Raw genomic sequence first — 13,582 nt, forward strand, 5'->3', positions numbered from 1 at the left:
TTAAAGTCTCATTCCAGTCTTCAGGTCAGAATTTTTGTACAGGCATTTTCTCTTCAGGAGACTATTTGTTTTGCAATTAAGAAAGAAACAACATGTAGGCTTGCCTTTGAAAAGACCATGGTTTTCTAAACAAATATAGTATTGAAGCAAAGCTCAAAAATACAGCTAAGAAACTACCTAGACAGCAGATGAATAGAAATTCACTGCTGTCCAAGATAAAGCAAAACAGATTTCCAAGACAGACGTCCACAAACAGATTATATTTAAGAAGAAAAAAGCTGCAGTCATCTCATAGATCTACAATGAAATGCATACAACAGTCCAATGAGCTATCTCACTCTGCTGACCCACAGGATTCTGCCTATGCCCACACACACTGGCAAAGTCCTTGAGCCCAATGAAGATGACCAACGTGTAGTAAGAACTCTGAGAACAGACAGTTCCCTGGTCTGGGAGAAACTCTGTAAGCATAAAAGCAACGTGTTACTACAGACTATCATATGAAATGCAGTATGGGACATACACAACCTCAATAACATTATTTCTTGATTTCAAAGTATTATTAAACCCCTTAAGGATGCAGGGGCTTTTACAAAACCAGTCTGATGTGACCTAAATGCTGGCTACTGCTTGAAAAGCTAGTTCTGCCCTCCCTTTCCCCACACTCCTACTGCAGCTACTGAGCTAAATGAGGGTATTGGTGAGTACAGATCATTTAGCAGGAGGCTGGGTGGGAAGGCTGAAAAGCAAAAAGGGAGGCCAAGACAGCTTCAGCTACATGATTTCCAATACACAATTCGGTGCAAGCCGGAGGCACGCAGAAGCGTGAGCATGCCTACCAGCCACCTCTCCTATCAGCCAGGAGCAATCCTGAAAGCATGGCCTAAGAAAGCCACACCAAAGAGACTGCTATAACCACAACTCAACCCTCCTGCAGGGCACTCAGCCCTCCCATGGTGTTTGCTATATAACACGAGCTCCCATCTTGCTGGACACCAGAGAACTAGGAACAGAAGAAAGAAAACAACCAAACAAGGAAACCCCTGGCTCTGAGCTTGGACCTTTTTCAGTATCAATTTTAGCCAAACACCAGACAGATGCATTAAAAGCATCTTCCTTAGTATTAGTACTCACAGTATAAGAAAGAAATAATAAAAGATACACAGAACACAGGTTGGAAGGAATGCATACCACAATGCATTATAAAAAAATTGAATGAATCCAAATATAAAAACAAACTAGGTAAAAAATATAGTAAATATGTTAAGTATTATTCAATTGTACTCAGTAATGAGATTTTCTACAGGCTCTAATAAGCTCATTAGATGTTTGACAGGATATTGTAAAAAAAATTTGCACCTGTCAGCAACAGCAAATTGTTTTTCTTATAGTTTGTTACAAGTGTCATCACTTCAAAAAGTATCATTCCTCAGTATTTTATGCCCCTTGAAGACTGCAAAATGAAAGGTTTTGAGTCCAGGGTTGAAAGTCCTTCTCATCTTGGGTGGTAAACGAAGCCCTGAGGCTTTGTAACATTAGATAACCAAAGGAAGATTTTTTTTTTTTTTAAGATTAAAAACGTAGATTATTGTGCTGTTACTTGTCTTTTATTTTTTTTTTTTTTGAGAACATATTCCCACTTCTTTCCTAGCTTCTCCAAAAAGATAAAAGTTTTGCTTGATCAGAATCCAGATGCATTTAAACAAGACTTTGATACTGTCATATACTTTATTTGAAAAAGAACACATTTTACCTACTATGGGTATACAGCAAGACAGAAAAATGCCCGACTTAAATGTACTGGTAATAAAACTTTTTAGAAGACTCTGCTAATATAAACCATACAAGAGAATTTCAGGAGTCTACCCCATCATTAGGGCCTGAAAGGGGTCAAGTGTTTCACATTAAAAACATTTACATAAATACTCACATAAAATACTGACCAAGCCCAGAATCCTGATGAGCCAGCGACAGCTCCAAAATGGTTAACTTTGCCGGGTAACTAGCACTAACTACACACAGAGCAGCGCAGCAGTTTTTGACATTTTATTTGTTGCTTCTGCCACTGGTGGAAATTACTCTTTGTTAACATCAAAGACCTTTCATTACCTGCTTGCTGTCATGCTATTTACAGTCCTCCAACAGGTCATACTTGGTCTCTCAAGCCCTGGCTTTGTGTTTGATGCACGCCTAGCTACGCTTGTATAAGCACCAGCCACCTCCTGCCTGCCTCAGGCTGTCATCCTCACCCCGCACCATCCCCTCCTCTATTGTGACACCTCTTTGCATGCCAGTACAGCAGACTTTCAGCAGGATCTATTCCTTGATCTAAACTGATGAAGAAGCTTCCTCCTAAGTTCACGAGATCAGCCATTTAAACTATTTTTTCCAACGCGACACATGCTAGGAATGCTAAGAGAGGACGACACAGACTGCAGAAGACCGCTAAAGCCGCGGCCTATTCCAACAAGTAGCAAACCAAGTAACAAGAAATTTAAGTGCTATATGTGGTGTGCTCTCTTCTCAGATGCTGAAAGATTTTATCTTGTGCCTGACTGGTTAAAAAAAAAGAACAAAACAAACAAACAAAAACAACAACAAAAAAAAAACACAAAACAAACAAACAAAAAAACCACAAACCAAACACTAGAAATGCATCTTCTAAAGAGAACTGTGCCATAAGACATGATTATTTTCATGAATAAAGATGGCTAAACAGACATGGTGAGAACTTAGTCACATCATTTATCCTCAAATAAAAAGATTTAATCAATTTACATTCTCTTATTTTAACTAAAAGTAAAAATACTTGGACTAGAAAGAGTATGCCTACAGGGTTTAAGTGACTGACAAATATTTGCACATATCTTTGGTTTTCAGAGAATTCAGGGCTAAACTGGCCAAACCCACTTGTTTGAAAGCAGCAAATAGCACCTGTGAAGCTGGAGAGGTGGGACTGGGAAGGAAAAAAAGGTGTATCCTCTGTAAATAATGAAAAAGTTTCAGCTACGTTGCCTACCTTAATCGCTAAGGCATTTTAATAATGCACAACCTTAACATACATCTAAATATTGCTGATAGTTTGATGTCATTACTAATATTCCACAAATTGACAAGTCACAAGCAAGAGATCAAATATTCACCAAACAAGACCTTTTAAGGAGCGAACAAAAGCAGTTATGTCTCCAATTGCTGAGCAGCTCTCCTCCCTTCAGGTCACACTTTTTCTACCTCTTCACTTGAAATTTTTTTATATTTCCTTAGTAGCTAACATTACAGCACGTAATAAAGAAACGATGCTGAAAGCTCAGACTTCCAGAAGAGTCACGGCTGACAATAGCCAATACTAAAACCAAACTTTTATCAGTTTCGGACACAAGCATTTTGGGAAACCAGGAACAACAGTAATAAATAGCAATTTATTTTCTAACAGCTTCAAAGGAAGTGCTTGCTAATTATAGTCAAGTGAATCAAAATTGAACAAATCAACACAAGCAGCGCATAAAAATCGGCACATTCAAGTCCTGAAGTTTACGTTGTACAAAGCTAAACCTAAAGTGCTGCTGTATCAGACCCGTGTGTTTTAAATTGGTTATATTAACCATCTTTTTGGTCCCATTTTTCCCACCTCAAGCGCTTAGCTAACGTGACGAACACACAAGACAACTTTATCTCCACCTTCACTCACCGTTACCAAGACGAATTTCATCACACATACACTGCTTGAAAATTCAGGTCTGTTTTTCCAAATGCTTTTATTCTGACCTAGCATTTACAGCACCTTTGCTCTAAACCAGAAGTTAAAAGATAGTCTGTCGCGCACCAGATGTGATAGCTGAACACTGAGGCAGCACAAAGGGAAAGCCACAGTCTTATCTCAGAAAGAATAATACTCTCTGTAGCAAATAAAATGCAGCTTATCACGGAATCACAGAATGGTAGGGGTTGGAAGGGACCTCAAGAGATCATCGGGCCCAACCCCCCTGCCAAAGCAGGCTCCCTAGAGCAGGCTGCCCAGGTAGGCATCCAGATGGGCCTTGAATATCTCCAGAGAAGGAGACTCCACAACTTCCCCGGTCAGCCTGTTGTACCTCCTCTGCATCTTATGTTACTGATAATAAAACAATTGTTTGTTCCTGACCCCTTGAAAATGCCTGTACGCACAGATGTTTAGAATAATGTTATTTTGGTCTCGAAAGTTTCGGTTTGGGTGCAGCCACCCACCAGCCAAGGGACCTGCAATAAGAGAAAACAGCTTGCTGCCATAAAACAGAGGAAGCGCAGGCTCTCGATGGCCTCCCGTTGAGGAAAAAAAATAAACGTGCTTGAGGTGCAGGCAGCAAGCCACTAACTCGATTTAACCTAGAAACCTGCGAGGCCCTCGCTAATAAAGCGTTTTGCTGCGCTGCCGGTACAACTTGGCACAGTGAAGAGTTAACGATCCTTTCGGTGCTTTAGCTTCGCGCTGAGGTAACAGCGCGGCAGAAGCGGTGCTAGGCAGCCCTGCCCGCCCCTCTCTCCCGCGGGGCCGCCGGCACTCACCCAGGCGCGACGACCTGCCCGGGCCTGGCGCACAGCTCCCTCACCACGCCGGGCCGCTCGGCTTTCAGCTTGCGTTCGGCTCCGGCCCGTTGCGGCCTGGGGCTGCCGGCGGCGCCGGGCGGGGCGGCGGGGCGCGGGGCGGGCGGCAGCGGGGCGCACAGCGCCAGCACCGAGCCGATCTGCACGGCCGCCCCCACCGACACCTTCCACTCCAGCAACCGCAGTGGCCGCGGGCCCGGCGCGCGGATCTCCGTGACCAGCCCCGCCGGGCCCTCCGCGCCGCCGCCGCCGCCGCCCCCTCCGCCACCGCCGGCCGGGCCCTCCATCCTCGCGGTCGCTATGGCAACGCCCGCGCCCGGCGGGGGAGCCGCGGCCGCAGCGGGACGCGACCGCCCCAACGCACCGGCGGCGCCGACACGCACTGAGGTCGCGGCCCCCGTGCGCAGGCGCGGGACGCCGCGAGCCCCGCCGGGCTTAAAGGCACAGCCGGGCCGCGCTGCCCGCGCCCGCCCCTTCCTGCGAGGGGCCCCTCCCCTCGCTGTTCCTCACGCTTCCGGCCTACATGCCCCAGCATGCACCCTGGGGTCTGCGGGGCTTCTGTCGAGGGGCGGGAGAACGCGGGGCATCCTGGGGGTTGTAGTCCTCCTCCCTCAGGGTTGGGGGGCCGGGGTAGATGGCGTCCCAGCCATGCGGTGCTCTGTGTTCTAGGGAGTTAGAAGAAAACTTGAACACAGGGAATTAAGTAGAGAATAAGAACACACATTGGACACTGGAGTTAAAACTGAATGCTGAATGTTAGCTATAGGAGCCCCACCTCTTCTTTTTATTTGGACTAGTAGCTTTAGTTTTGTTGTTTCCTAATTCCTAGGCGCTCAACTTCTAAATAATATTATTTTAGCGCTGTCACGTGCTTGCAGTAAAGCTACGTCATAAAAGATGAGCTGCTCCCTTTTTGCCTACCACTCCTTCCTCTACAAGACCAAACAATTATTACTGGGGAGTCTGGTAGTCTCTACAACCTATGTTGTTTCTATTTGCTACTTTTTTAACTTAAAATAAAAATAATCAGCCCCGAAGAAACGTATCATTGTCCTTTTACACATAAAAACTGGAGTTTATACCACCACCAGTGACCGCTGATGAGGCTGGTGGCAGTCGCTGGCGCTCACCTGGGAGCTCCACCTGGAAGTGCTGACTTGCAGCGTTTCTCCTCAGCTCTCACCTGGCCAGTGTTTATAGCTTGCATCCAGGCTTCTTCCTTTTGGTGGGTGGATTGTTAATGTCCTGCTCAGGGGCAGCAAGTTGAGGTCTGCTGTCGCGTTAAACGTTCCTGATGCCCATTTCGTTGTTGTCAAGTCTGTTGCTTTCAGTGTACTGAATTATCACGATTACGGGTACACAAATAACATAATACACCCTCAGTCTTATCGTGTTCCATGAATTACCACAGCCACACATAAAGAGCTCGGTCACGTTCAATGAGAACTACCACAGCTAGATTAATGAATAGTGCAATTTATTGAAGGTACACAGGTTCTTTGGATTGCCGGTGATAAATTCACCGTCTGCAAAGCACATGCAAATACCAAGAGTATGAGTAACACAGCCTGGCTACAAACACATTAAAAGATATTAAGCAAGTCTATAGAGTTTTCTAAGTTGATATTATATTGAAATTGGCAAAGTTCACCAAAAGGACAGCATTTTGTCAAAAACATGAAAGGCTCTTGGCCCAGGGTAATAAATACAGAGCTTATTGGTTTCAATGTTCACAAGAACAATCAAGTACCCATCTTATCACAGAGCCTGGCTCTGCTCCTCACTCCACTCCACCCTCCATATAGTTCTTAGATACAGCACACCAAGTTCCTCTGGCGTGGTCAACATCTAAGGCTGGCAGCCTAGCAAACTTCTATGGAATGCAACTACACTCCACCCTGGAAGCTTCTTGAATGCCGTCCCTTTTCTTTAAAATGTGAATATAAGTTTAATTTCTAAGTCACCTCTGGCAATTATTCCACGCCTGCCTCATGGGACCACTCCTATTAAGGAATGCAAAGGAAGAGGGGGAGCCTCAAGGAGCAGGAGAATTGGTCAGGTATTTCCCTATTCTTAAAACCTTTATAGACTTTCAAGTCTAGCAAAAAACCCTGTTCCATCAAGATGAGGCATGATAGTCAGAAGAAAGACTGAAACAGTATCTGAGATAGGAAGGGACCTCCAGAGATCAATAGCCTCATCCCTCAGCTCAAAGTAGGGTAACTAGCAGGTTGCTTATGGGTGTCCAGTTGGATTTTCAGTACCTCCAAGGATGGAGATCTCCACAGCTTCTCTGAGCAACCTGTTCTGGTGTTCAAACACCCTTAGTTTGAAAAAAGCTGTAATGTCCTGTATTTCAGTTATGTTCATTGTGTCTTTTCCTGTTGGTGGGCAACACTGACAAGAGTTTGGCTCCATTCTCTTTATCAATCTTCCTTTCCACCCCAAACAGAATCCCAATGTGTTTATATACATCGATCCCTCGAGTCTTCTCTTCTCCATGCTAAGCAGTCCCAGCTCTTTCAGCCACTTCTCATGTGACAGATGCTCCAAGTCCTTTAATAATGTTTGTGGCCCTTTGCTGCACTTGTTCTAGTATGCCCATGCCTCTCTGGTACTGCACACAGCATAGCCCTTGTGGTGTCACCTGTGCTGAGGGGAATGATCACCTCCCTTGACCTGCTGGCAAGCACTCTTTCTAATGCAGCCCAGGATACTGTTGCCTTCTTTTCTGGAAGGGCACATTTGCTGGTTCATGGTCAGCTTGATGTATCCCAGATGGACACATCAGGGTCCTCAGGGCCTTTACTGCAGATCTGCTTTCCAGAGCTGGCCCCCAGCCTGTCCTGGTACATGGGGTTGTTTTGCCCCAAGGGCCGGACTTGGCATTTCCTTGGCTTGAACTTGATGAGGTTCCTATCTGCTGATTTCTGAAGCCCAACAAAGTCTTTCTCGACTGTCACCCACTCCTCCCAGCTTTGTATCATCTGCAAAGTTGCTGAATGTGCACTCTGTCCCATCACTGACATCAATATTGGCCCCAGTGTTGACCCTTGGACAAACCACCAGTGAATGAGGAACTATTGGCAGGACCCTCATAAAATAACATAAAGCATCAAGGACCAGCTTCATATTCATGCAACACATATATTTATTTTTCTATTTCTGCCATAGGAAATAACCTCTTTAGGGAAAACAGAAAAGACTGCAGATTATCTCTAGATTCCCTGAGCATAATCATCTTTGCCCTTTGTTTGAAGATGACCTCAGTCATCAAACAAACAAACAAAAAACAAACAAAACACATAAAAAAACAAATACAACAACAAACACCTGTATTTGTTGGTACTGAATGTCCCCTTATTGTATGTGGAGATGCGAGTCTTGGCAGCAGAGAAGAGCCGTGTCATAAAAATGATGTGGCTTTGTTTGCCCTACAAATATCTCAGACTCATAGTTACTCTGCTTTCCTTTTGCCTGCTAATCTCCCTCACCCAATATTCACATTTAAGCTCATGCAGCTTTCTGAACACCTGTCATTTTTTGAAAGGTGGCCTACCTTTTTATTCTTTGTAAGCTTCTTTGTATTTCAGCATCATATCTATCCTATCAGACCTCCTTGGATGCACAGGGATGGAAAATACTTGATCCCTTACTGACAGGCTTGATGCATGTAATAATTTAATGACTTTGAAGTCTAACAGTGCATAGCCACACAGGGCTAGAATAGGCGATGTTATAGGCAAGGAATGAAAGGAATGAACCTTACCAACACTGATGCATTAACTTATCTCTGGAACAAAGCAAGGGTGTACTGCAACTTCTATGGTAATGTTAGTCTCAGAAAGCCTCTGCAGGCTCTCCTTCCACAGAAACAGTTTTGTGATTTTCTTTTCACCTGTAGTTGTGCAGACAAAAATCTCAGCTGGGAGAATAACAAATGAAATCTACATAATAATTATTGTTTCTGGTTACTTTGAATGCACTGAGGCAAAGCTTTACAAAATAATTGCACTGATCAATCCTAGCTAGGTGCAAGGGAAAGTTTCTGAGATGGTGCATAATGAGAACATTAGGGGAAGAATCTGTAATTCTCTTAAGTATAATGCTAAGGAACACACTGTGTTAAAATGCTTGACTTCATGTCTGGTAATACTAGATGACTTCCATCAAGAGGCAGATGTTTTTCCCAGACTTCCCTTCAAAAAGGACATCAGAATTTTAACACGCCTATGCATTTGAATGCATTGTGTGAACAAAAGCATATGCTGTAGATATCAGCTTCATATAACTGCCAAGTGAAAGCACTGGGATTGTAGATAAAGCCTTGTAGGGAAGCATTTCTTGAAAGTGATAGATGGGCAATTTTAAAAATACATGCACTCGGGATAGCTGACTTCTAAGGAGGTAAAGGAGATATTTGGTAGTTTGTTTACTTAAGTGTCTACCTGGACTTGTGCAAAGCATTTGACACTGCCCCATGTGATATCCTTGTCTCTAAATTGGAGAGACGTGGATTTGATGGATGGACCACTTGGTGGGTAAGAAATCAGCTGGATGGTCACACTCAAAGAGTTGCAGACAACGGCTCAATGTCCAAGTAGAGATCAGTGATGAGTGGTGTTCTCCAGGGGTTGCTATTGAGAACTGTGCTGTTTAACTTCTTTGTCAGTCACATGGACAGTGGGATTGAGTGCACCCTCAGTGTATTTGCCAACAACAACAAGTGGTGTGGTGCAGCTGATGTGATATAGGGAAGGGATGCCGTCCAGAGGGACCTGGACAGGTGTGAGAGGTGGGCTTGTGCGAACCTCATGAAGTTCAAGAAGACCAAGTGCGAGGTCCTGCATCAGGGTCAGGGCAATCCCAAGCACAAATAGAGGCTGGGTGGAGAATGGATAGAGAGCAGCCCTGAGGAGAAGGATCTGGGAGGTGTTGCTTTATGAGAGGCTTGACATGAGCCAGCAATGTGTGCTTGCAGCCCAGAAAGCCAACCAGATCCAGGGCTGCATCAAAAAAAGCATGGCCAGCAGGTCAAGGGATGTGATTCTCCCCCTCTACTCTGCTCTTTTGAGATCCCACATGAAGCACTGCATTGAGCTCTGTGGCCCCCAGCACAAGAAGGACATGGACCTATTAGACTGAGTCCAGAGGAGGGCCATGAGCATGATCAGAAGGCTGGAGTACCTCTCCTCTGAAGGCAGGCTGAGGGTCTTGGGGTTGTTCAGCCTGGAGAAGAGAAGGCTCAGGGGCAACCTTATAGCAGCCTTCCAGTACCTAAAGGAGGCCTACTGGAAACTATTGAGGGACTCTTTACCAGGCAATGTAGTGACCTATCACAAGGATTAATGGTTTTAAACTAAAAGAGGGGAGATTTAGATTAGAGGTTAGGAGGAAATTCTTTACTCAGAGGGTGGTGAGGCACTGGAACAGGTTGCTCAGAGAAATTGTGGATGCCTGATGCTCCATCCTTGGAGGTGTTCAAGACGAGGTTAGATGAAGCTCTGATCAACCTCACCTAGTGGGTGACATCCCTGTCCATGGCAAGGGGCTTGGAACTGGATGATCTTTAAGGTCCTTTCCAACACAAACCATTCTGTGATTCTATGTTTGAAACCTGCTTAGCTAAATTTCTCTTAAAATACATGTTAACTTACTTTAGGTGTTCTTGCTATAATACATATTCAAAATGCATTATATAATGCCCCTTAAAGATGACTTGGCTGAGTATTTTCATACTCAGAGCTTGATGCTGTAATCCTGTCACAGGATCTTTAGACCACACTAATATCTGTTATGTAGTAATTCTGGGAGGATGTAAAGTACAAGTTGGCCAACCTCCTGAACTCTACAAGCAACTTGTACCAATTTTCAAGAAGGGCAAGAAAGAAGACCCTGGCAACTACAGGCCTGTCAGTCTCATGTCAGTGCCTGGTAAAATTATGGAGAAGATGATCCTTGAAGTTACTGAAGCGCACCTGGGGGACAATGCGGCCATTGGTCCCAGTCAGCATGGGTTCATGATCTGTTCTCTTTAGTGACCAGTGATAGGACCCGAGGGAATGGAGTCAAGCTGCAGCAGGGGAGATTCAGGCTGGATATCAGGAAGAGGTTCTTCACTGAGAGGGTTGTCGCACACTGGAACAGGCTCCCCAGGGATGTAGTCATGGCACCGAGCTTGTTGGAGTTTAAGAAGCGCTTGGACTGTGCTCTTAGTCATATGGCCTGAATTTTTGGGTAGACCTGTGTGGTGGCAGGAGTTGGACTTGATGATCCTTATGGGTCCCTTCCAACTTGGCATATTCTATGATTCTCTGATTCTCTGTACATAATGAAATCTGCAAATGGGTAAGAGCCACAAAGCATGCAATATATACCTCACTGTTCCCAGGAGAGCTGTGGCTTGATTTGCAGAGGAGTGTGACAGTGGCTTGCCAGCAATCTGAGGACCCCACTCCATTCCAAAGCCTGGGTTCACAGCTGCAATGCAGGATGTCTGAGCAAAGTCACTCTCCTTATTTGCCTGTAGGTGGGGATTTGCATGAACCAGCTACCCTGGTGTTAGACAATCCCATTGCCAATTACACGATGTGATGCATCTGGACTTCTCAGGAGCTACAAAGAAGTTGTTCAAGAGTTAGAGATCAGCCAATCCCTATGGCAGGGAGCTTATAGTCATTTACATCCGGTTCCTAAGTGCAAGAAGTTTGTAAGGTGGTGTTACGTTTTGATATATTTCAAGAAATTATGGAGATATTTAAAAGCTCCCACAGTTCTTCTGTGCTATATACATCCAGACACCTCATTGCAGCCACTGTGATAATCAGTGGCAGATTTCACTTGGGGAAGTGAAATAACGTCATCGTATTTTTTGAGAGTTTCCAGTAGAAAGTTACGCTTTAACCTCCTGAAAAGCCTGCAGGACTTATCATCAGAAGCCACAGCAGCTTTTGCTCCATGTGAACACCCTGTGTAAAAGAGGTTTGGGTTGTTTCCATTGTGGCAATCCTTTCCTGTTTCTAGTTTCTTGACTGCTCAGCCAAGGACCTTCTGCCAGGTTTTCTGCTGGCTTTTGCAGATGCAACTAAAGGAAGAATTTAACACAGAAAATACAATAAAATGCACATCTGGGTCTTGATCTCACTCACATTGAACTATCATGAATATTGTTAATTGCCTTCAAAAGGAGAAAATACAAATTCTTAGCACCACAATAATAAATTAGCAGGCAGCTTAAATGTGTGCTTTTACCAACTTTTACATCACCTCGCTCTTTTTTGAAAAATGCAATCTTCATGCTCAGATATTTCTGGCAAATGCATTTGGCAAAACTCTGTGCTCTTCAGTGGAAATATAGCAGGGGCTAATTTAGCTTCTCAATTTTTATTTTTCTTGGGCAACCTGAAAGAAAAGGATATAAAAAAAGTTTGTTACTTTCCTCCCCCTCTGCCCTTTCTCTATGAGAGGAGTTAGTTTTACACTGATGAATCTGCATAGGTATATTTTTAGGAGTGCAGAATTTTTTTCATGGGCCTATATGTCAGTATATGAACTGGTTCAGGCCAGCTCATCCATACAAGAGATTATCACATACACGCCTACATGAGCGTGGCTATCCATACATACCACAGCACAGACACGTCCTTTTGGTCCTGCCCTTGAAAACCCTTCAGGTAGTTGTCCTTACTCATACTGTAAACCATAATTTACTTTGTTGAGGCTACTCCCATGGTGCCTTGACAGTCAGGCTTCACATCTTGGAGCTCACAGATTTTTGAAATGTGTGACTTGGAAGCACTTCTCCCTGTCTTTCGCAGGGATATGTAAAACTCAACATCCCTTCCCTCCTCCACGGGAGGACAATATATCAAGGCATTTTCTCGTTGATTCATTTGGGACAAAAGTGAACTGAAGCCAATAGCAGAAATTCTTGTGCCGTAAGAGCAGAAATTAATTCACGCTCTAGAGCAGTCCGTCAGCCAGAAAGGACAGATAAATTGTTGAAGCTGCTTGTGACTGCAAAACTTTAGAACAGCTATTTCCAGCCTGTGTTTGGCAGACTCCTGCGACCTGTTGAAGTCCATTGGTGGTGGTTAAGAAAGACACTTTGCTGCCTAATAATCTACAGGTGTGAATGTCCTAGGGAGTCCCCACCTCCACTGCGAAATGTACAGAGATGAAAAGCAGCAAATAGTTGAAAAGCCCTGCGATGAAGAAAAGTGTGCTCTTCTTAACAGATGTGACAAATGTTTTGTGATCAAAAACTTTTACCCTTCCCTTCCCTTTACCACGAGTCTTCAGCCCAAGAAAAAAGGTTTTGAGCATCTTTTGAAGACAGGCAGGTGGCAGCAAGGAGGCTGGATAGCGCGGCTTGTGCTGTGCACCGTGCCCACAAGGTGGCACAGCTGGACCGCTTTATGCAGCGGTGATGGCATACATCTGTCTGTGCTTTCCCTTAAGCAAATTGCCGCCGTGTTCTTTAAGAGAAAGTTGAAAATACTGAGTGTAACAGTTGTTATTTCTGCGAGAAAAAATCTCCACAACCCTATTTAGAACACTAGGGAAGAATCCACTCAGCTGGGAAATAAGAAGTGTATTTTTTCGTCTGCATTGGAGCAGGTAAAATGGATCAGGTAGAATTCAAACCAGTTCAGAAGAGGACTGAAGGTAACACATTCTTGCTTATGGTGGATCAAGCAAAGTTCAAAAAAAGCAAGAAGGGATAAAGGGGAAAAAAAAAGAAGAAGCTGTATGCAGTGGTCTTTGATCAAAGAAAAAAATCATAGCATGGCAGAGGAGATATGCCAAATCAAAAGCGGCCTAGAACAGAGCTGCCAATAGAAGTGATAACAAAAAATCATTTGGTCTAGTGCATTGCTGAGGAGAGATGTGCCTGGCAACAGAACAGCCACAAACAGGTGAGAACAGGGTGAGGCAAGCACCACTTTTTTTTTTTTTTTTCTTTCTTTTATTTTTTTTTTTTTCAAAGCAGGGATAAAAC

The 13,582-nt window shown here is 44.2% G+C and overlaps 1 protein-coding gene across 1 annotated transcript in view; it reads right to left on the minus strand.

The window, feature by feature from the left end:
* Nucleotides 1-5,049, minus strand: part of CTDP1 (CTD phosphatase subunit 1) — an 85,686-nt gene extending 80,637 nt beyond the window's left edge. The window contains exon 1 of the mRNA XM_035318090.1: nucleotides 4,543-5,049. Coding sequence (XP_035173981.1) covers nucleotides 4,543-4,868 — 326 coding nt within the window. The 5' untranslated portion in view covers nucleotides 4,869-5,049. The remainder of the gene's footprint in view (nucleotides 1-4,542) is intronic.
* Nucleotides 5,050-13,582: the final 8,533 nt, after the last annotated feature.

This window comes from Oxyura jamaicensis, chromosome 2 (assembly GCF_011077185.1).
Source record: "Oxyura jamaicensis isolate SHBP4307 breed ruddy duck chromosome 2, BPBGC_Ojam_1.0, whole genome shotgun sequence".
In the NCBI taxonomy this organism is placed as follows: domain Eukaryota; kingdom Metazoa; phylum Chordata; class Aves; order Anseriformes; family Anatidae; genus Oxyura; species Oxyura jamaicensis.